Source organism: Bubalus kerabau, chromosome 5, assembly GCF_029407905.1.
Source record: "Bubalus kerabau isolate K-KA32 ecotype Philippines breed swamp buffalo chromosome 5, PCC_UOA_SB_1v2, whole genome shotgun sequence".
NCBI classification, from domain to species: domain Eukaryota; kingdom Metazoa; phylum Chordata; class Mammalia; order Artiodactyla; family Bovidae; genus Bubalus; species Bubalus kerabau.
Genome location: NC_073628.1, coordinates 99,269,628 through 99,293,601, shown reverse-complemented (window position 1 = coordinate 99,293,601; position 23,974 = coordinate 99,269,628). Strand labels below are relative to the sequence as shown.

The window sequence follows — 23,974 nt, the reverse complement described above, 5'->3', positions numbered from 1 at the left end:
CAGATGAAAATAAGGAATGAATTAAACTTTAACTTATTTAGCTGCTCTTGAGATACCCTGTGAGAGCTCTGCATTTTTCTCTCCCCAATGACAAGCTTGGTCCTGAAGTCAGGCCCTGCCTCCTGGCACTGGCCCAGCCTCTGCTGCAGGGCACAGGTTGACCCCCTCTCACCTTTTCCCCAGCATGCCCTCCCCAAGGACTTATACAACATCCTCCACAAACTCCTGTTCCTTCTATCATGACACAAAGCCTCTGGTTCTTGTAGAGGTGCTTCCTGAATACCCAAGATGTGAGGACAGGCTCAAGACACCACTTCATACACACAGGGCATATATATACGGGTCACTCAGGCCTTTTTATTTTGCACACGAACCCACTGGACACCTCAGAGATGACAACCTAGATACACGTGGCTCTGGATACTTGGTGGGAGCGAGGTGAGAATAACAATGATTTGGGCCAAGTACGTGATTAGAGCTAGGGTTTCCATCAGGGCTCCAGATGGTCAGGCATGGCTTCTGCAGCAGGTCTAAGGAAGCGGCGGGGACATCACAGGACAAGGAGAGGGCAGGTAACTACCAGAGGCCCCTGTGGGCATCGGCGGGGGCCTCACACTGCCCGGCGACATCAGACGCAGGTCTAAGGAGCCAACGAGTGACTGCAGGGGCTCGCCCGCCCACAGCTTACTTGGCGAGCGGGTTTCTGAAGCTCCTGCCAGCAAACTTGGCCTTGCTGCCCAGTTCCTCTTCAATTCTTAGGAAGCAGAAAGAGAGATGGGGAGAGAAAGACAGATGTCAAACTTCAATGCAATAAATTTTCCCACCCAAAGAGGTGGTCAAGGACACACTTCTTGCTAGGAACTTGGGGACTCAACCCTCGCTCAGTCTGCCCGACTAATCCCTAAATTTGAGCTTCTTGGAGACACCAGGAATAGAACATCTGGGCTCTCCTCATGCACCTGTTCTCCTTCCTGCCCTGCCTTCCTAATATAAATGGTAGGACTGTGACTTCTTAGAATACTTAAAAAAGAAAAAAAAAAAAAAAAGATTTTAAAATGAAAGGATAACCCAGTTTCTTGAACTAATAAGTGGCACAGGGCAAAAATGCGGGGCGCTCATCAGTGTGGACTTTGGATCCTGATGTCAAAAAAAAGTCACTTAGTGACAAGAGAGGAGACAGGCTAGATTAACAGACCCAATGTTGACACTAAGAAATTACCACTAATCGTGGGAACCATCATGGTAAAGTGGTTATGTTAAAAAACAAAAGTAAGGCTTTATCTGAAATACACACAAGTAAAATCACAAAATACCTGGAATTTGCTTTAAGATTCTCAGAAAAGGATGTAGAGACAAAACACGGAGGAATACGAACAGCGGGTGCATGCACGTGATGGGGAGGGAGTACAGTCTACTATTCACTTATATTTTATACGTTTGGCATTTCCCAGGATAAAGTTTTAAAGATGGGATAATGTGGGAGGACTTATGAAACAGATGTTCCTTTTCCCTTCAAGACTGGAAGAAAAGAACAGAAGGGCAGGTCACCCTGTGTTTAAAGGCAAAGCTTCCCAAGGACAGAAAGGGGAGAGACTAGAGTGTCCGAAGGAGCTGAACACTGGAAACCCTGCCGTTTGCCCTTCAGCAATTTTTCTTTCTTTCTCTGAGCTCTGTTATCCTGTTCACAAAACAAAGCTGTGAAGTCAGAGAATCACTAAGGCCTCCTTGTAGCCCCCCTAAATTCTAGGTTGCAACTGTCCAGAAGGGAGCGGTTCCCTCTCCCACCAGGAGCCACCAGGCAGTCGTGCGGAGCAGGCCCGCTCCAGGGCAGGGCTATCAGGTGCCTGACTGGCCCCAACCTAACACCACTGGGGCCAGGGTGCCTGCCCCACCGCGTACTGCAGAGCACAGATGGGCTCCTCCTGGGGACCAAGCCCACACTCAGCACGGGCAGCCTCTTACCTGAGGATCTGGTTGTACTTGGCCAAGCGCTCGGATCGGCAAGGGGCACCAGTCTTGATCTGGAAGGAGAAAACAAAGGCCACAGCTGCTTACAGTGGACACTGAATCCTCTCGGATGCTTTGGGCAAGGGGAGGGTGCCAGGCATAGAGACAGCAAGGCCTTACTTAAGAAGGCTCTCTGACCTGGGAAGGAGGGAAAGAGGCACCCAGGACTCCGTTCTCTCCACCCCACCCCAGATCTGTGTTCGTGTCAGGGAGCTCCTTACCTGCCCCGTGCACAGCCCCACCACCAGGTCAGCAATGAAGGTGTCCTCAGTCTCCCCGGAGCGATGCGACACCATGACGCCCCACCCGTTGGACTGGGCCAGCTTGCACCTAGGAGCCAGAGAAAACCAGACTGGCATGGCTCCACGGCTCAGGCACTGCAGCGCCCCCCGAGCCCTCAACTGTTGGGACGAGGATAACCTTTAACCTCCCCTAAAGGCCCAAGGACGTTCTCTGCCCTGTAGTCACATTTGGAAACCTAGCGGGTTTAGCCTCCTTGAGAGAGAGGTGTGCGTGTGCCCTGACTTTCTCCACGTGAGATGGAATTGTGAGCGCACGGCCATCCAGCGGTCAAGACCAGGCCACAGCTGCCGAATGTCCCAGTCCCCTGGGGGCCATCGCTAACTTTAAATGCCACCGGGAGTTCCAACCAGGAGCCCCCTCCCCACCACCAGGTTCAGGCCCCTCTCTTCACAAGAGCTGCCCCTGGAGGGAGGGCACTCACGCCTGCAGGGACTCGGTCACAGAGCCAATCTGGTTCACTTTCAGCAGGAGGCAGTTGCATGATTTCTCGCTCACGGCCTTGGCGATCCGCTTGGGGTTGGTCACCGTGAGGTCGTCCCCCACCACCTGGATCCCTGCGCTGGCAGTGAACTTCTGCCAAGCTTCCCAGTCATCCTGGTCGAAGGGGTCCTCGATAGACACCACTGTGGACAGTAGAGTGTGTTTCATCAGGGTGGCCTCCCAGGCTGCTGACCAGCAACACCGCTGGAGCACCACCTCCCCCGAACTGAGGCTCACCTGGCCTCACCCTTCCCACCTGCAGACAGCCTGTCCCTAAAGCAAGTCCTGGAAGGAGTCCGCCCTACCCAGCCCTCCTGTGACAGGGAGCGCGGTCATTGCAATCCTGCAATCCCATGGTCGTGGAGGCAGAAAACCTGCTGCCCAGGGGGTTCTCAGTTTAGTGCCACCGAGAGTAAGAGCAGGGCTGTGGACCCAGAGGGGTGACACTGGGGTGTGCGTTCCAGCCCCATCTCCACCAAGGTGCTCAACCTTAAACACGGGCACTCAGAAGCACTGCCTGGTGTGAGCACCTGTGCCACTGTTGGCTGAGCGCCCCTGGGCAAGTTCTAACCCCTCTCTGCCTCGGTGCCCCCTCTCCCGTGTGCACGAGTGCCCGGCAGTCTTTGCCTCACGCCTGCTCGTTCAGGAGGCTGCTGTAACAGTGACACAGGCGCTCACACCGCGTCGCCACCCGCACCCGCAGCCGCAGCCGCCCGGGACACTCACCTGCGTAGTCCCTGATGACACAGGCGCTCACACCGCGCCGCCACCGCGGGGCGCCACCCGCCACCCGCACCCGCAGCCGCCCGGGACACTCACCTGGGTAGTCCCTGATGAAGGACTTGTACAGGTTGGCCAGCTCGTCGGGCGTGATGTACCTGCTGGGGTCATCGGGCGACTTGAAGTCCAGGTCATACTTGCCCGACCTGTAGAACTCAGAGGCAGCTACGTCCATGCCGATGACGACCTTGTCGCTGTAGCCAGCCTTGCCGATGGCATTCTTCAGCAGCTCCAGGGCTGGAAAGAGATGGTGGTGACGACTTTGGAGACCAGGCCAGCTCTGCCCAGTGGGAACCGTAACAGGGAGGATAAGGTGCTCTGGCCGCAACCACCAGTCTCAAGATTCCAGGAACCTTTTTATGTTCTGGGGCAAGAAACCTTTGCTCAGGGCCACAAGTGTATGGCCAAGTTGGAAACTGACTCTCAGAGGCTTTTTGACCGACAAATGCTCCCAAATTTAGCACCAAAGAACAGCTGTGCTGGCCAAGATACAGTTACAGTGACCAGCGGAGATCAGCTGTCCCGAAGAATGGGCTTTAAATAGAGCCAAGACAGAGGACAAGATGGTTAGACAGCATCACCGACTAAATGGACATGAATCTGAGCAAACTCCAGGAGAGGGTGAAGGACAGGAACCCTGGCACGCTGTAGTCCATGGGATTGAAAAGAGTCAAGACACGATTTAAGTGACTGAACAACAAGGCTGACATCCAAGAGGGAGCCCAGTGGACCGACGGGGAACCCCACACCACGGCTCTGCTATCCGGGTCCAGGCTCAGGGTCAGCCTCACTGAGGAGCACTGCCTGTAGGGAAACTGACCAAGACACTGGCTACTGTTGCCCAGCAAAGGTGCCCAAGACTCAAACCACGTGAAACGGCTGGTTTCTTATAAGTTAAAATAGTTGAATGTCAGCTATTGTGTATGATTGACCCAAAGATCAGGACGGACCTTTCCTTACACTAACCATCCCACAAGCCCATGAAATATGCTTGCAATCCTAACTTTTTCTTCTAAAACAAAAAACTCAGCCATGAATTCTTCTCCTAAGACTTCTGTATCCTCTATTCAACTCTCACATTTAATTCTGCATCTAAGGATTCAGAGTGAAACGAAGCATGTGCGGCATTACTGCGGCTGAATGACCTGAAACCTCAGCATGCCAGTATCCTTAAACAGGGAGCAGGCTGCACACTTTTGCCATCGCTGGGGAGCAAGGATGGTAGGAGAACAAACTGCCTCTCAAGCCCACTGTCAGCCCAGTTTAAGCAAATCATCGGGCCATTCAGAAGTCAAATTAATAAGAAAACCTCTTTTTTTTTAAAGGAAGTGCTAGTTTCTTAAATCACAAAGGGTTTTGCGATTTGGTACTTGATGAATGGAAGGTGGAAAAGGCAGACCGGGGGTCGGGAGGGGCGCCGCGGTGCCCAGGGTGGGGGCTCCCCTGGAGCCGCTACCTTCTTTGTTCTCCAGGATGTTGGGGGCAAAGCCACCCTCATCTCCCACGTTGGTGGCATCCTTCCCATATTTCTCCTTGATGACATTCTTCAGGTTGTGGTAAACCTCTGCTCCGATGCGCATGGCCTCCCGGAAGTTTTCGGCCCCAACAGGAAGGATCATAAACTCCTGCATGGCCAGCTTGTTGCCAGCGTGAGAGCCACCGTTGATGACATTGAAAGCCTGTGGGGAGAGAGGAGTATAGCTCCCGGCCCGGAGGGTCTCCCCGCCCCCGGCAGCCCCCAGTGCCGGGCTCCCGCATGGAGCCCGGGCATCAGTGCACTGCAGCCACCCCCACAGGCGCACACAATCCAACACGACAAGTATAGAGTGCCTCTCCCATCGACAATTAAGGAGGTGCGTGCACAGCAGCCAGGTTACCGCTCAAGGTCACTGTCAGCCGGCACCGGCAGAGTTGTCTGCAGCCGAGACCCCCAGAGCCTGCTCGTACCCTCGTGCTGGAGGGTCACATATGGATGAACTGGAGAGGCGGGAGGTCTCAGGGCCCCATGAGAAAGCAAACACTCCCTCCTCTGCACACGGGAAGCTCAAACCAGCTACTCACCGGAACTGGCAGGATGACCTCGGCATTGCCAGCCAAGTCAGCGATGTGGCGGTAGAGGGGCACCCCCTTCTCCACAGCACCAGCCTTGCAGACAGCCAGGGACACGCCAAGGATGGCGTTCGCACCAAACTTGGCTGGAACAGAACAGAGTTAAATGAAGGTATGTCTTACCCACCAGCCTTCCTCCAGCTGGCATTCCCGTCTGGACCACCACTGTGTGCACTCTGGATTGTACTCTGAACCTCTTCATCTCTAAGAAATGCCAACAACCTTCTTCCCACATACACTCATCTGCTCTTCACCCAAAGAGAAAGCCCTTTCTTTGGTCTATGGAACTCTAGCAAGTTCTGCAAATTGCTAGACTATCTAAAGCACAGGCCTCTTCTGAGTAACCCTCCACACCTGCTGCTGTCAGTTGGCTGTACTCCTGATATTTAAAAATGTAATTTATGAACGTGAGGCAAGGACCACAGCTATCTGGTCACATAACTCATCGTTAGGGACGACATGACCTCTCCCCAAGGGACTTCAAGAGTCTTCAGGAGAAGCCACGACCGTCCTGCAAAGGTTCCCCTTGGGCCACTCACACTTATTTTCTGTGCCGTCCATCTCTATCATCAGCTTGTCGATCTTCTCCTGCTCCACGACGTTCAGCTTCTGCAGGGAGAAGGGAGGGTGAGCTGCTTGGACGGAATGGTGCTTCTACCCACATGCCCTGGGCCCTCCTGTCACAGATCCACCAGCCCTGGGAACTGTGCAAAGCCCAGGTCGGTTCTGTGCTTATCCATGTCAGGAGAAAACAGGGAGACACAATACTGCCCTTCACAGGCTGTAAGAGCATCACGTACTTCTCCCAGTATTGTGACTTTGGGGGCCGTAAAACAACAGAACTCATTGTTCTTTATTTGAAGAGCTGTGCTCATCAAAGTCAGTTTCTGCTGTCACTCAGCTGTCCTCAATGAGGACGTCTGAGTATCTGATGGTAGGTAGTCCACAAGACCAAAATAAAAAAATAATAATCATCTTTATTTATTTAATGTTTTACGCCAGGTCGTGTGTGGCATGTGGGATCTTAGTTCCCTGACCAGGGATCAAACCTAGGTCCCCTGCATTGGGAGTGTGGAGTCTTAATCACTGGACTGCCAGGGAAGTCCCCAAAATGTTTGATAACTGACCAAAATGAATACTTTTGGTGAGAGTATAAAGTAACCAAATTGGCATCTTAAAAACTGGCTCAAAGTAATGAAATAAAAGTCAGCGTACTTTAAAAACTTCACAACAGCAAATTATTTATCATCTTTCTTGTGTGTGGAGGGGGCCGGGAGGCTGGGACAGCAGAGCAGTGATGGAAACTCTGCCTGGGGACCAATCACAGTGGGCCACATGGGCCAGCCACAGCAGGCAAGCTGGGAATAGAACCAGCAGAGGTGCCACTTGCCATGGGCACACAGAGTGGAGCTGGGAGAGGGACCACGCCAAGGAGGACACATGGGGCCAGGTTAGGCCACAGGAATCTGGGAGGGAGGGGCTGGAGGGAGGATAAAAGCGACAAAAAGTAGCTGAGCAGGTTGGGCTGTGAGGTCCCCAGCCCCACTTCCTCTACTGCAGCTCTACTTATGTCTGTTTGCCATATTGAGGCTCCAAATAGGATTTTATTTAACAAGAGTTCTGCTGTTGAAACATATAAGGTAATTCTACAGCTCATGAAAAAATCAGTCAGTCGCCACTGAATGGGTACTACATTCAACATCCCTGGGAGTCACCCTTAAAATCTGGATCTTAACTCCCCAGAGGTCAAGATTATTGCTGGGAAACATCAAGGCTCTTAGAGCCTCCTGTCCCTCGAATCCAGTTCCATGCTCTGTTAGACATGGCCACGCAGGCAGAGGGCAGGTCAGCAAAGGCCAAGTAATTCGCATGCAGGACAGGGAAGCCCACCGGCTTCTTTAGCTCTCAGAATAAGCTCTTCTGTAAACAGGAAAGCCCCCTGGCCTGGACTAGGCGGCGGCGCTCTGATAGCATTAATATACATTAGTCATCAGGAGGCGGGTCCTACCTTGCTAACCAGGGCAGGCGCAATAGTTTTATTGATGTGCTCAACAGCCTTTGAGACACCTAGAAGGAATAATCAAATCAAATTACCGACGCTGATGAGAGGCTTGAGCAGCACTGCTGGAGAACCACTCACCATATTCACCCAGATATTCAGAGACCACCAGAGACCTTCAACGGGACCCCTGGCCCTCTCCTCCCGGAATCGGAGGGCTTTCTGGCCCAGTCTGAGTGCTCTTACCTAGGACCCCCAGGGGTTAGAGCCACACACAGAGCCGCCAAACAGTGTCTGGAGGGAGGTTAGTTGGCAAGACCATGCACTGGACAGGCCAGCCGCAGAGGCTAAAGGACGCCCCGTGTATTACCTGAGTGCACAAGGCTGGTGCCAGGAACTCGTTAATATACTTAACAGGTCTGGAGACACCTGACCAGCAGAGATTGACAGAGAAGGAAAAAAGAAAGACTCAGAAGAGAACAGGTTTGTGAAGGGCACTGAGTGAGAGAAAGAGAGGAAACAGGAAGGTGGGGAGAAGGCAGTGGGGACCATGCATTCGGCCTCATCCTAACTGGGGTGGGGCGCGGTCCTCCTGCCGTGGGCAGGCGTCCACCTGGGCTGCCAGCGAGACCCCTCAGGAGAGCTCTTTACAGAAGCTGCCCCCTGCAGTGGAGCCGCCGTGACCCTGGCCCTGTGTCCCCCTCAACCTGACCTCACTCGCTGTTGTCCCTCCGATGCAGTATCCCTGGACCATTTTCTTCATCTCCCTCCCCTGGAAGGTTGGCAGCCAACTCGTGCCCTCTACCTCCTTACAGTGTGGTCCTTGGGAGGGCCATGAACCATGACACAGCCTGTGTTCCCGCCTTCTCTCCAGAACCAATTCCCATCCGCGGGGTGACACCACTCCGTGGAGAGTGCAGTCCAGCCCCGTCTGCTTTTCTGTGACCTGGCCTCTGCCAGAGAGACGACTGCTCTATCCATGATGAGTCGGAAGCCTCCACCCCGAGACCACACCCCAGCAAGAGGCCAGCCGGCCAGGAAGGCCCTCAGAGCCCTCCTGGAGGACGAGAGGCTTCTCCTGAGGACTACCTAACGTGTCTTCTTCTCCCTCGTTCCCTGGCCCAACCAGGAGTTCTTCACAGACTGGAGACAAATCGCAGGAGAAAGAAGAGTGAAAATGCCTGCCCTGGGTTACAGGCTTAGGGACCCTGGCATCAGTCAGCCAGCTCTCTCTCCCTTGGGTGGTACACATGCTCGCCATCCATACCCTGGGCCAAATCAGAGGTCTCCCACCCTCAGATGCGAGCTGTAGGGAGGAGGGAAGCCATGGCTGACAGGGCCGAGCCGGCCTGGGTCTGCGCTCACCTTTCCCCATGTAGCGCGTCTTATCATTGTCCCGGAGCTCCAGGGCCTCATAGATTCCAGTTGAGGCGCCACTGGGCACAGCAGCTCTGAAGAGACCTGGATGTTAAGAGAGGGAGGGGGGAAATGTTTACTAATGATTAAGCAATGACTCTCAGATCCCTCCTGGCACAGAGGGCATCTGCCCTCAGGAAATGGTCACTTCCTCCCAACATTGGGGAGACTCAGATGGCTGTTCCTCCCGCCTCCTGTGCTTTTATGACTTTATACCGAAGACCCTACAGCAGAGCTGATGAATCTCTCTAGTTTAAAGATAAAGGTCTAGAGCAGAGCTTCTCCAGTTTTAACATGCGCACACAGCACCTGTGGGTTAAAATGCAGATCCTGAGACATGACAGGACATTTGAGTCCGCATCTCTGAAATCTCCCAGGTGGTGCCCTGCAGCTGGCCCATGGACCACCCCCAGCCACACAGTCCAACAGAAGCACCATAAATCCACTTGCGGGATTTGTCATGTTCTAGGAGCTAGTAACCCACGGAAACACCAAGCTATTTTAGACAGTCTGGCTAGAGAGCACTGTTGCTAAGCTTCCCTTAGACAACTGAGATCGCGTTGCTAGCTTTCAAGTTTGGAAGGCGATGGCTCAAGAGGAATCTCTACAGTTCATGTGCCTCAGCTTAGGCAGCACTGAATGCTATTTGGAGGTTCTCTGCCTAACAGGACAGGCTGGAAGAGAAAAGGAATAAGGACAACAAACGCGCAGAGTTAATGACACTAGAACCCAATCACAGTCCTGCAGATAGAGAAACCGGCCGCCTGGCTAAGCCTAGACTGTGGAGCAGAAAGTGGCAGCTGTCCTTGGAGGACAGACGGGGTCAGGAAAGGTACTGCAGAGATCTGGTTACATGGGGCAGACAGGGTTAGGGGAGCAGGAAGTGCAGGCAGCCTTCTTGAAACTGTCAGGGATTTCCCCTCTGAGAACTGGCGGGTGCGGGGATGTGAAGGCAACTCAACCGAAGAGGAAAAGACCAACCAAGTATCTCAGTCACACTTGGTTACATGCTTGTGTCACCACATGACTGTGTGAGCAGCTGGCCATATGTTCTTCTTTGTATCCAGCCCCTGGCTTTCCCTGTATCCATCAGCCCTGGACGAGGTGAAGACACGATGGAAGTAAGAGTGACTCTATGGTCAGCTATGGACTTTGGCTGATAACAAGTAAGTGTAACCTTGACTCTAACAAAGGTTAGTCTAGGTGAAGAAGGTCAACTATGGATTTGGGGTGATAACATGTCAATGCAGGTTTGACTCTACTGCTCAGGTGAGAATGTTGATGGTGGGGATGGGGGATAGATGGGAACACTCTACTTTCCACTTGATTTTGCTGCGAACCTAAAACTGGCCTAAAAAATAAATTCTAATAAAGAAGTGATGAAAGGTTCTTAACAAATTTATGATTTCCTGGCCTTTTTATTCTTCCTGAAAAGGATTAAAACACATAAGAGAAAGTTCCATTCATTTAAATGTTAAGACATTAATTTTAGTCATTTTAAAGAGTTTCAAAGAAAATGCCTCCTTCTCAACAATCTTCTAGCACCCTGGGTCTTTTTTCCTTGTTCAAAGTCCGTTAATTTCCAAGTGGAAAGTTCCACTCTCTACGTGAGCCAGTCTCATAAACTGAAAGGAAATTCTTGCAATCTGAGAATCCACAAGGCACATGCCCAGAAGCAATGGTGTTCTCATGGCAACCCCCACAGTAACCACAGGTAGACTTCTGCTGGATGAATCTAGACTTGAGGGGCCTTCACTTTCTGGGCAAGGGGGAAGGCAGGACAGGAAGGGATGGGCTGGAGGTTCCTCTGCCAGGCCTGTGATTCAGACCATGACTCAGCTCTGACTGGCAGGTCTGTGCTCGGCACCACTGGGTGCCTCTCTGCCTGAAGCTCCCTTTCTAACTTCATGCACTTGGGCCATTTAGAAAATGGCTGAGATGTTGCTGGAGGTAACACAGGGGCTAGGGAAGCACCAGATTTTCTTAAAGTAAAAAAGATGAAGGAGGGAAGATTTTAAGGGGGTCCCATTCTATTCTTTTCGAATGTGGGCAAATCCTTCCTATGTGGACTTATAGTGAGGTAAAAATACCAACCTCTGGAATGTCCCAACACCCCCAAGTAAAAACTGTCCCTGATCCTCTAAGAGTGATTTCTGGAAGCAGAGATAAGAGCGCTATATATACCCTTATACTCCCCTAATCTCTTTCCTTTTCAAGGAAGATCCATCCTACCACACCGTGCCTACTTATTTGGTCACAACAAGCTGTGAGGCAAAGGAGTGACAGGCCCTTTTAGGGACAAGGTATCACCTTACCTCCCTACCTCAGTGACCTAGGAGCTGACCTGTGCCCTGCTCTAAATACCAAGAAGCACAAGGGCCTGTTGCCTCCCAGCTTCAGAGCACAGCCTACCAGCACCACAGCCTACCAGCACGTGTAGATCAGAAAGAAAGGCTTTCCAGACCACAAGCTGTTTCTTGCCTAAGGCTGTCATTTGAAGCTTTAAAAAAAAATGGAATGTGGTGCAAGGGACTATAGGAACAAAGGTGGCACATACCTTTCGCGGTGAAGAGATCAACCTCAACGGTGGGGTTCCCACGAGAGTCAAAGATCTCTCTGGCATGGACCTTCAGGATGGACATGGTGACTTTCTGCAGGGAAACACAGTTCACGTTTTCCATGAACCATAACGAAACCTCAGCTCATTATTCACGGGGTCACGTCTGAGGATTCCTAGACTAGGAAGAGTCTGCATATAACTAAAAATTAATGTAGGAAGGGTGACTAGAAAATGCCTGCTGGAAAGCAGTGGGAATTGTTCCTAAAAAGTAGGTGGGGGGCAGCTCTGAAAGGCCCTACTAACTCAGGGCTGGTCCTGCAAGCAAAGAAAGCCTGACCACATGTGTGCTGGTGGGATTGAAAAAAAATAAACTACAGGAGGAAAATCTGGTTTGTAGCAGAACAGTGAATTAAAAGCTGGAAACACAATTCATCAGGTAACTTGAGGGATCAGGAGGATCTTTAATCGGTTGATATAGGATAATCAGAAATTATGAGTTTGGAAGGGAGGAGTGAGCTTCTTGGTCGATGTGCTGTGAGCTTTGCCAATTTCTGAGCCTTTCAAACCTCACAGTGCTTGGGTTTTCAGCAAGACAGGGCACAATAATAACGTTATCTAATAACGTTTTTCTTTCAATGGGCACTTCACCCCATCTAAAAATCTTAATTATGAAAGTCATGAATTGTACCTAGAGAAACGATTTTTTTGAGCACCAGGATATGCCAAATGAAGAAGTTTCCTTTGAAAACACCTTAAAAAAGGTGGGGGTTGCAGCTACAAAGAGTAAATATCAAGAGCTAAAAAAAAAAAAAAAAGTCCTTTTCTTGCTTTCCCTCCCAGGGGATCTCCAAGGAATAAACTAATTGAACAACTTGTAAGACAGAGGTAGACATCTAATCACTGTTCAAAAGCCATTATCTAACTGGGCCCTCCTCCAGTTATCTTCTCTGGAATGTTCTGAAGCAGCAAATGGTATCTTCTTAAGTTTCAAAATTAGACATGAAGTCACATGCGCGGCTTTGTCTTTGTAACAATGGAGTTTTTATTCATTAGCCAATAAAAAGACAAAAAGGCAAATTTGCTTAAATTTTTTCTCATTTTAAAATTCTAGTTAACTTTGGGGTTTGGGCAATCATACCTGTGTAACATTTATCACTGCCAAAAAGTTCCCTTAGGCCATTTCCAGTCACTGTCCCCTCATCCTCAGACCACCACTGATTTACTTTACAGCTTTTAGATACACTTTTAAACACATCTTCATTTCACTACCTCATCACACAGTTGTAAGATTTCATTTTTGGTTTCCTTTTAGTGATATAAGACAAAATGATCAACTTATTTCATGATGTAAAAATAAAATTCAACTTATCTTTAAATTGTATAGAAAAACTTTTCTCCCAAGTTATTAAAATGCTATGAGCACAGAGAGAGAGGAAGGTGTGTCTGACTGGGAGCCTGCACGGCTTTTTATCGGTCTAGACTGAACCCCGGACCAGGGGCAGCATGGGCAGACCGGGCAGCCGGGGCCTACACGTGCCCCGGAAGCAGGTCAGTCGGCTGCCCACACCGCTCAAGGGGAAGACCACATTGCAGAGGAAGCAGCGAACAAGATTTCGTAAAATACATCCTTTTTATGTCAGATCAGGGGCTGACTGTTGGTGGCCAGCCCGGGGAGCCGAGAGCGGCTCGTGCCCGACCTGGGTGAGGTCGCCAGGAGGGCTTCCCAATGACTCCCTGGCTCCGCGGCAGTCTCTTCCAGGACAAGCGCCTTCTAAACCTACATTAGTCCCTGCTCATTCCGGAGCAGCGACGGGCTGGACACCTAGGCGCCAGGCCGGGGGCCACCAGCGGGAGGCAGGGGCGCGGGGCCCGGAGGGGGAAGTTGCAGCTTCGCGGGAATCGCTCCTTTATCGGCCTCTTTGTCCATTTTCGTAAGGGCCTGGCTTTAATGAGCACACAGGTTGGACCTGGAGCGCTTCCCAAACCTTCCACCCTCGCCGCCTGCTGTCTTGGTGACTGCGTGTTGTACCCCTGATCTCCCGGGACAGTTACGCGGGCCCGTAAACCGTAATCTCAGGCTAAGCTGCACTTTCCCCTCCGGAGAAACCGGGCGCGGTGCCCCAGAGTCGAGCCGCGACTCTGGCTAGGGAGGCCAGTCGCGAGGGCGGACCCACCCCTTCCCCATCCCAGCCGAACCCCCCACCCGCAGTCTGACCGGCAGGAGCGCCCGCGAGCCCGGGGGACCCACGCGGCGCCCGCGCGGGCGCTTGCTCGGCAGCCCTTCCTCAAGTTCTCACCCGGCCGCCGGAGGTCGCCGCCCTAGAGAGAGGGAGAGGGTGCTGCTGACACAAAGGATGAGCGATAAGTGGCAAACTCCGAGAGCTCCGACTACCCCGAGCTCCTCTCCGCGCCGCTGGACAGGACTTCCTGCCCAGCCCGGAGGGGACCCCGCCCACTCCCCGCCCCCTCAGCGACGCCTTGCCATTGGCTCAGCGCGCCGTCACTCGGTCTCTCGTCCGAGGGAAGGGAGGAGCTGCGGCCGCTGCGGATGGTTAGAGGGAGCGACATACCAGGGAGGTGGGGCTGGACCGGGCTGGGGCGTCCGCACTGCCCCAGCAAATGGGTGGGAGTATGGACGAGCCCCAGTGTCGGGCCGAGGTCCCCCCCCCCGGCGGAGAGGAATCTGTGGCTCTGGGGCCCCGAGGGAGAGGAGGGGCGGGGCAGCGCGGCCGGCATGAGGACTCGGGGTTCCGTCACGTACTCCGAGTCCCGCACGCACGCAGCGTCACTCCGGCGCCGCACGTCCGGCCCACGACCTTGGTGACGACCTTCGCGGCCTGTCCTTCCTGGCCGCCCCACCCCCCTCGCCCGGCTGCGCGGTGCTGGAGACCCCAGGGAGACGTTGGCGGCCGCGTGCCCCTACCCGGTTCCCGGGCCGCGGAGCCGGTAGCCTAGCCACGTGCGCTCACCCGCGCCTGCGCCCTGTGCTCCCGGCCGCCCGCCAAGGTGACACGGTCCCTTTGTCCTTGTGCGTCGGTCACACATGAGTTATCAGGCCAAGATAGCGGAAAGGATGTTCACTTTGTCTTAATTGCAGCTCATTCTTTTTGAGCGCTTCCTATGGCCTAGGCACTTCTCCATGTGCGTGCCCAGGGTTAGTTCATTCTGAGGCTCTTGTTAATGTTGAATCTTAAAAGGAGGCCCCATCCCTCCCTTTCTCATCCATGTGAACCATACTTGTCCTGGTTTGTGTGTGTGTGTGTGTGTGTGTGTGTGTGTGTGCGTGTGTTAGTCTCAGTCGTGTCCGACTCTTTGCGACCACCATGAACTGTAGCCCACCAGGCTCCTCTGTCCATGGATACTGGAATGGGTTGCCATTTCCTTCTCTAGGGGATCTTCCCGACCCAGGAATGGAACCAGGATCTCCTGCATTGCTTGCTGATCCTTTACCGTCTGAGCTGCTAGGGGAGCCTTGGTTTGGCAGTGGAATTTCACACAGATCCTGGGGGATTTCTCAAAGTTCAAAACAGGCAATATTCCTCAGTGGTCTGACAAATGAAAAATAGACAATAGTAGATGTAGTTGTTTTACTCTCTGCTGAAGAAAGAACTGATTCCTGTTTTAAATCAGTTCTTCAGTACATCCCCACCCCACCCCAAACACTCACACTCAAGGGAGGGCTTCATTTTCCAATAAGAATTATTTGTACTTTCTTAGTGCTCCTCTTGGTAATTCAGAGAGCTAAATCAGTGTCATACATCTTCAGGTTTAACACATTGCATAGAGAGATCAAAGTGTGTATTCAAATTATTATTTCTTCTTGTCAGCTGCAAAACCTGCTTTTCTTCCTTAATCCCTAGCTTTGGATAAAGCTGAAGGCCTACTGACTAAGAAGAAAGAACTTTAGGATTAAATTCAGCAAAAAAGCAACAAGGAAATTGTAAAATGTTTGCCAGAGAATTACATGAATTTTGCAAGCAGAGTTTGTGATTTCCCCAACAATACACTGATGTTTCAGACTGCTTAAAACCAAGATCCCAGCCCCATGACTCAGCAGCTAAATCAACAGCCACCATCTCCTAAACCTTAAGAGTTCTACAGAAATCAGACAATTACAGCTTTTATTTTCAGAGCAATTCTAAGGTGTGGCCCTGAAAGGGCTCCAGAACAATCTCATTTTCTGTTAAAATGGTTAGAGAGATAAAGATAGAAAAACATGGCTCTTATAACAGCTCTCTGGCCACAACCAGTGATTTCTTCGCAGGAAATCAAATGTAGAACATGATCTCAGACTGCTGCTATTGCAAGATTCTTGGAGGCCACTCCACAGCGTTTTTGAGCCAGCACTTCGACCTCAAATAGGAGCTCAAATGTTAATGATTAGTAGAGATGTCCTCCTATCCTTTCCAAAATTCACAGGCTGCCAAATATCCTGCCTGTCTCCACGGCTCCTGAGGATTTGTTAGCAGGCTGTGGGACTCATAGGTGCCTTCAGTCCAGTGCAGGCCATCTACTTTGTTACAGGCGTTTAGTTATTATTGATCACTGACAGTATGCTGGGTGTGCAGTTTTAGTGCAGTGGCAGACCAAAGGCACTCACTCGCCTTGCTGGTGGGCAAGGAGGAAAAATGTGTATGCAAGGCTCTTATCGGAAGATACCTACTGCAGGTAGGGACTGCATGACATTTGCAGAGGGAACGCCAGGATTGAGGGAAGACGAATCTTCAGCAGCCTGTGACCCACCTAGGTCATAGTGATTCTGTCTGTGGTCTGCACACCCCTGGTTGAAAACTGCTGGTCAGTGGAATAGGTGGCACACCCTTTTTGGGAGGCAGGTCTTTACCCAGATAGGAAACTCCAGGGTTAGAGAGGAAGGCCTAGGGAGATAAGAGTTCAGAGTAGTGTAGAAGGACCTCAGGGTATCTAGGCGGATCGCCCCTCCTAACAGTCTAGAAAGTTTCTGTGTTTACCTCTTTGAACAAGGAATGTCACCTGCCTTATCAGTAACCAAAGGATGTTACTTTGCCAACAAATGTCCCTACAGTCAAAGCTATGGTTTTTTCCAATAGGCATATACGGTTGTGAGAGCTGAACAATAAAGAAGGCTAAGCACCGAAGACTTGATGCCTTCATACTGCGGTGCTGGAGAAGACTCTTGAGAGTCCCTTGGACAGCAAGGAGATCAAACCAGTCAATGCTAAAGGAAATCAACCCTGAATATTCATTGGAAGGGTTGATGCTGAAGCTCTAACACTTTGGTCATCTGATGTGAATAGCTGACTCATTGGAAAAGTCCCTGATGCTGGGAAAGATTGAAGGCAGGAGGAGAAGGGAACAACAGAGGATGAGATGGTTGGGTGATATCACCAACTCAATGGACATGAGTTTGAGCAAGCTCTGGGAAATAGTCTAGGACAGGGAAGCCTGGCAAACTGCAGTTCATGGGATCATAAAGAGTTGGGCACAACTGAGCCACTGAACAACAAAGGATGTTACAACCATCAAGCCATCAGCCACTGCAGCCACCTCAGCACTCAAGAGGGGATTCAGGATAGAGAAGAATAGGATACCTGCCCTAGAGAGTTATGGAATAATTTCATTCAGCCTAGTCTCTTGTATCTTCTTGTACATAGAAAAGTGCTGAATTCATTAACTTAAGATGTCCCATTTTTCTTTAATTAGCAGTAATCTTGATGTTTGGTTACCTGAGTTGTTTTTGTTTTTTCAAAAACTCTTATATATCCTGGCTCCTCCCATACCTCTTTGGAGTAGTCCCTCAGAGCTATCTGAGAGGCTGTATCCTGGGCTTAAGTCCTCAGTAAACCCACTAAATAAAACATAATCCTCAACTTTTAGGTAGTGCATTTTTCCCATCCTACACACTAAGTATTTCACATATACCAAAGACTGCCTAAAATATATCTGATGTAAAAAAATAATAAATGTCTGTGTACCTAACTTACCAGCTTAAAAAATGGGGTACTGGCAATGCCATTTGTGTCCCCTGTATATTCTTCCCTGGCCCCCAAAGTAGCCACAATCCTAAATTTTGTGTTTACTTTTACCTGGCTTTTCTCTGCAGTATTTAAATATGTATTGAACTTTATATAAATGGCATTGTACTGTTTGTGGCCTTTGCTACAATATTTTTTTTGCTCCACTTGACATTTGTGAGCTGGAGATAGTTTGTTTTGGTGCTGAATAGTATTCCATTGTGACTATCCACATTTTCCTATCAATATATATTTGAGTTCCCTGATTCTTTGTCTTGTTAATAACAACATTGCTACTATGAACTTGGTTTAGAATATCTCTTAAGTATAGGTGCAAGAGTTTCTCTAGGACAAATACTTAGGACTTCGTTTTCCAAAGTATTCTTTTGAGACTTCCCTGGTGGTTCTGATCTCCAGTGGCCTCAGCCTGTAATGGCTTGGAGCAGAGCTTGGGTTCCCAGGGAGAGACTTAGGCCAGGTCGTAATGGTGTGAGTACCAAATCCTAGCCACTAGACCAGTGATCAGTGACAAGGGCTCTGGCCCTTCAGCTTTGCAGAAAGGAAATTCCACAGAGACAGTAGTTAAGCAAGTAAAGTATTAGGAGAAAAAAAGAGTACAGCATATATAGATAGACACATGGGCAAACTTAGAGAGTCACAGAGTTGCACCCTCCTGGCTGTTTAAATCACGTATATGGGATATTTCTTCCAGTGTTCTTTGGTCGACCATTTTGATTTGCCTGGTTCCATATTTAGTATATCTCAGGATCCTTCCATGTGTGTGCATGCGTCTCTTAGCTAAGACAGATTCTGCCCAAAAAAGCCTAGGGGTAGGGCATCCTTTATGCTTCCTTGGTAGTTCAGATGGTAAAGAATCTGCCTGCAGTGCAGGAGACCTGGGTTCGATCCCTGGGATGGGAAGATCCCTGGAGGAGGTCATGGCTACCCACTCCAGTATTCTTGCCTCAAGAATCCCATGAACAGACCATGGGGTTGCAAACAGTCGGATATAACTGAACGACTAACACTTTCTTTTCAGAGCATCCTTAGAGGTTGCTCCCCTTTTGACCTCCAAGGAGCTTTTCTGCGCACAAGTGGTCAAGGAGGTCTCCAGACTTCAGGAATGAGAAATATGTGGTCTGAGGAGGGCCCAGCCTCCTCCCTTAATTGTCCTGCTATTCTTGTCTTGGAGTTTTGGCCCTCAGGGAATGAATTTCCAATGGCTTTACCATGGGGTGACCCCTCTACCTCCTGCCTCAGTCCAGTGGCTAAGACTCCACACTCTTAATTGCAGTAGGCCCGGGTTCAAGCCACGCCACAGCTAAAGATCCCCCATGCTGCAGCTGAGACCTGGTGCAGCCAAGTAAATAAATATTTTTCAAAACCGAACAAAGTATTTGTGTTTTCATGAGAGATGGAATATTTCCTGCCGTATCAGCAAACAAGGATGTCACAGTCACCAACAGTTGCAGCCACCATGGAGGTGAGCCCTGAGGGAACTCAGAAGGAAAGAATACCTGCAATTGAGCAGCCTTCCGACTACAGCCACCGCCTGGAGAGTCCTGAGTCAGCCCAGGATGTGAAGACGGGATACTGGCCCCAGATAGCTGAGGTGCGTATCAAAGAAATGATTTCTGTGAGACCAGACTCGCGTCTTCCCACACATAGTAAAGGACTCAATTCCTTAACTTGAGATATCTGGTTTTCTTTAATTAACAATAACCTTTTGATGTTCAGATCATTTGCCCTTTGTTACAAAACTTCTATATAACTTGGCTCCCCTCCTCACCTCCTCAGGTCAGTTCTCTCAGGGTAACTTGAAATGATTCTCCTGGGCTTGAAGTCCTAAAAATTCCCACTAAAGAAAGCGTAACTCTCAACATTCAGGTTGTGAATGTTTTTTAAGTCCACAACCAGAAGTGTACATGAGTTTTGACCTGGATGGAAAAAATAAAATTCTGCTCTTCCTTTGGAATATTTTTCTAGAAATTTGATCAATTTTCAATAACCCCCTTTCCAAGTCTTTTGCTTAAGGAAACCTGTGTAAACTCTGTAAATTATAGTCAGCATTCTACCCCATCATGGTTTTGAGGGCACCTCTTAGGGCTCCCTGCTGTCTGTCCATAGTCCCTCCTTTGCCTTCCAAAGTCTGCTGTGGAGGTAGGGTGCGGATAAGGCAGATGTTTGGGGAGGCACTTATCAGTGGTTCCCAAATGAGGGGAGTAAGGAGCAGAGGGGTTAAATGAAGAAACCCCAGGACTGAGGACTGAGAGCAGCTAATGAAGGTGGGGAGGCAGATGGGACCTAAGAGGAGCTCTGCACCAGCCAGAGAAAATCTCAGTGGAGGCTTGCTATCTTGTGTCAAAACAATTCTGTGAGGATCCGCTGTGCCTCAGCTCCTTTATCTTTGAAATGGGTGTGAAAAGACCACCCTCTGGAGGCAGTTCTGAGCTGTCACTGCCCCAGGTGGCTCTTATCAGTTTGGGAATCACTGCTTACAGCTGGAATGGAGGCCTGCAAGGCACTGATAGCTCTAAACAGCAGCTGCATTTGGCCCCCTGCCCCAGCAGTTTTCCCTTTTCATCTCTATCCTTTCCCATCCCCTTTTCCTCACAGTTTTTAAGGTTTTCTCTTGAAGGGAGGCCCAGAGTAACTGCAGCCCAGGGGCAAAGAAACCTTGATCTATCTATCAGCCAGGCTGGTGGCTCTCCTAGAGACTATGATACTAACCAGAGTCCTTGGCCTTCCCCAATCAATAGAAATTGACTAGAGGCCAGACAAGAAATCCATGCAAGGCTTTATTGGGCTTTATTACACTAGCTGCAAGAGGGAGCGAAAAGCAGCAGCAGGGGCAAGCTTGTTTCTTATATGGGATGAGGGTAGCGGTGGGTCTGATCACAGTGGTGGCTTAGTTGTTCTGCCCCCATTAGGTGGTGGTGTGTGCAAGAGCCGTGTGCACTGCCCTGCTTCTCCCAACACCCAGGTTTTGCTCCTGGCTCTTCAGAAATGGCCGTTGGGTTTTTTGTCTTTTTGTATCTTGTGGTCCTAGATTTGCCCCAATTGCCCATGCACACAGTTATTTTCAGTACCATATAGTTTCTTTGTATTTCGTAGCTTGAGGAGGAGAGGTTTGTCCAGGTACCAGCATTGCAGCTCTGCTGCCAAGGGTCCCAGGTCCCAGGCCCATCTCAACAGGGGTACGGGACCCTCGGATGGCAGACTCCAAAATGCCAGTCACTGTGAAGGAAAGAGAAGTCATGCAATAGGGAAGGATAAGTCTGACTCCATATTAGATCTGTTTCTTTAACTTCTGTATTCTATTGCTTTTGCTTTGCTTTAAGAATGTTGCCTATAGGGGATTCCCTGGCAATCCAATGGTTAGGACTTGGTGGTTGGCATTTTCACTTCCAGGGCCTAGGTTTGATCCCTGGTTGGGGATGTAAGATTCTGCAAGCTATGTGGCATGGCCAAAAAAGAAATAAATGTCCGTAGCCTGAAATATACAGGCTAATCCATTCTCAAGGCTCTGACCTTAAGGATATAACACTTTCTCACTTATACAGAAATTAAAAGTTGCACAATAGAGACAAATATTTGTCTTAGTGGACATTTAGAAGAACATCATGGCCTGACCTATGTGGACAACTACTAGAACAAAGGATTTCTACACCAAGAAGATTGTATCAACTAACCACGCCCCTTCCTCACCTTGTTTTTAAAAATGCTTTTCTGAAACCCTGGAGTTCCAGCTTTTGGGGGGCATGAGCCACCTGTCGCCTTGCGTGGCCCTGCACTAACCTTCCTCTGTTACAATTTCGGTATTGTTTGGCCTCACCGTGTGTCAGGCACCTAAACCTTCCCTCGGTAACAGTCAAGTGGTGCAGTATGTGAGCTCCAGAGGGCAAACAAGAGCCAGGTTTTTCCTCCAGAAGTAAGAGGAGGGAATTCCCTGGTGGTCCAGTGACTAACACTCCACGCTCCCAAGGCAGGAGGCCCAGGTTCGATCCCTGATTGGGGAATTATATTGTACATGCTGCAACTAAGACCCGGTGCAGCCAATTTTAAAAAAGGAAGTGACCCTTTGTGATTCACTTACAGTAGGGTTTCAGTGGAGGCTTTGCATGGATGGCCTGATAATGAGAAAATGCTTCCTCCTCCTATCAGTGGTTGATAACATTAGGGGAAGCCTTGTTATCTGCCAGGTGTAACTGTAGCCCATATAATCCTGTTCCATGCGGTCATTTCTGCTTTTCAAAGCACAGAGACATGAGCTGAGCTGACCAAGCCCAAAACTAGTGAACAGCCGTGGTGGACGAACCTGGCTCCCAGCCCTCGCCCCCAGACACTCAGCATCCTGCTCTCCCAAGATGAAGTTCCACTTGCCCTTGGATCTGAATGAGATGCCACAACATTCAGTCCAAAAATCCTTCCCTTAATTTGCACATCCTCCCCATGACTATAAGCAGGTGGTGGTGGTGGTTTATTCGCTCAGTTGTGTCCTACTCTTGTGACCCCATGGACTATAGCCCGCCAGGCTCCTCTGTCCATGGGATTTCCCAGGCAAGAATAACAGAATGGGTTGCTATTTCCTTCTCCAAACTATGGCCATGCACAGAATTTAACCACAGCAGCATCGGGTTTTGAGAAATAGGGCTCAGGAAGACCTCATATCTGCGGTGTTCTCTTAAAGGTTTGCAGCCGGAGGAAGAGAGCAGCCTGCAGATTGGGAGTGGCAGTTGCACTGTATCGCAGTTTGTGTTGCAGTTACAAACTGTCCCCAATCCCACACTTGTGGTGGCATTGCTGGCATTTCCTAAACAAAAGGGTAGAAACTCTGATTTTCTCCAACCCTTGACAGTTCCCATGAAGCGAAGTCTGCAGAGCTTCTGTGTTGGAATTCCCTGATATATTTGTTCTGTTTGTTTGTTTCCTGGTAGCGGAAAGTGGGGAGGAGACAGTAGATTTCAGGACAGCATTTGTCAGAGTCTGTTGGGATATTCTTGTGGCCAGAAGAGCAATGCAGACTGAGGGGAGTAAGACCCGGCTGCATGGGTCTCCTAAGGGGCTGATCTAAGACTGAAGGCTTGCCCCTGGACAAGGGTGGCAAGAACAGGCAGCCATAAATTCACAGATCAGCAGAGCTGGGCCAGTCAGCTGCCCTAGTGAAGGGCTGACTCAGGATTTGCAGCAGACAGCCAAGCTGGCTGCCAGACCAATAAAGTGCCCCCTTTAGAGGGGTTATGTGTGCCTGCCACTCTCACAGAGCCTTTGGAAGGGCTTCACAGACTGGTCAGGCTTTGGCCACCTCAATACAACTGAGTGGACCAAGGATTAGCACCATTCCTTTTCTCTCTTTTTATAAGCAATTCACATTGTACTTAAAGCCCCCCTTAATCCAATATGACCTTATCATAATTTGATTACATCTGCAAAGATTGTATTTCCAAAGGTCACATTCACAGGTTCTATGCAGACATGAGGTTTTGGGGGACACTATGCAACCTGGTACAACCTCCTACCTTGCAGGCTATCTCCGTGCAGCCCCTCCTCATTCAGTAGTCTAGCTCAGGAGTTGACAATCTATGGCCCGTGGGCCAAATCTGTTTTTGTAAGTAAAGTTTTATCGAAACACAGCCGTGTACCTTTGTTTAGCTTTCAAGCTACAGTGGCAAAGATGAGTAGTTGCAACAGACTTGCAATTCCTAATCTAAACTTTATAGAGAGATTTAGCCCACCCCTTGTCTGTCCCCACTTCTTTGATGGTAGCTGTAGCCCAAGAAGCATCCATCAAAAGGACAAGTCTCAGTGTGAAGAGCTGATGGAGATACCTCTTGCTGATATCCCATTGGCCGAAGCAGGTCATATGGTCAAGCCTAGTATCAGTGTGGGAGGGGCTACCTACCAGAGTAGATACCAGGAGATTGGCTCTTTGGGGCCACCAAGGAAACAGCTTTCCATGGGGGCAGGGCTGGAAACAGGAGGCCTGTCTAGGGCAGAGATGGTGGTGGCTCCATTGGTGCCTGGGCTGGTAGCAGTGGAGGCATGAGAAGCGTTTGGATTCCAGATGTATTTGCAAACTGAGCTGATGGTTTTCGCAGATGATCTGAATGTGGGCAAAGCATAGAATTATTTATTTCTACCCCACCTACTTCCAGAAAGAGTCAGATTCCTCGAAGAAAGTTTGTGATAAAATCAATAAATACTAAATAAGACTGGGAAGATACAGGAGCAAGAGAGAGGAGCAAGCAGGCATCAATGGGACAAAAACTCATGGGAGCAGGACTGCCCTTGGGCCAGAGGGAACCTGCGTGGGGATCACAAAAGGCT

The 23,974-nt window shown here is 50.0% G+C and overlaps 1 protein-coding gene and 1 long non-coding RNA gene across 3 annotated transcripts; both read right to left on the bottom strand.

The window, feature by feature from the left end:
- Positions 1–337: 337 nt before the first annotated feature.
- ENO1 (enolase 1) lies at positions 338–14,104 on the bottom strand. 2 transcript variants are annotated; one of them, XM_055582398.1, is made up of 12 exons: positions 13,952–14,104; positions 11,652–11,745; positions 9,044–9,139; positions 8,049–8,107; positions 6,219–6,288; positions 5,632–5,765; positions 5,027–5,249; positions 3,610–3,807; positions 2,732–2,933; positions 2,229–2,337; positions 1,963–2,021; positions 338–754 (listed from the first exon to the last, which is right to left on the bottom strand). In XM_055582398.1, the coding sequence occupies exons 2-12, from the start codon at positions 11,734–11,736 to the stop codon at positions 685–687; spliced, it is 1,305 nt and encodes a 434-aa protein (XP_055438373.1). In that variant the 5' UTR covers positions 11,737–11,745; positions 13,952–14,104; the 3' UTR covers positions 338–684. The 2 variants fall into 2 exon arrangements, with proteins under 2 accessions (XP_055438373.1, XP_055438372.1); XM_055582397.1 differs by lacking the exon at positions 8,049–8,107 and adding an exon at positions 7,688–7,746.
- A 5,284-nt stretch (positions 14,105–19,388) lies between these two features.
- Positions 19,389–21,605, bottom strand: LOC129653997 (uncharacterized). The gene is made up of 2 exons (XR_008715340.1): positions 21,356–21,605; positions 19,389–20,884 (listed from the first exon to the last, which is right to left on the bottom strand). It is a non-coding gene; the product is annotated as an uncharacterized LOC129653997 (long non-coding RNA).
- Between the last annotated feature and the right edge of the window lie 2,369 nt (positions 21,606–23,974).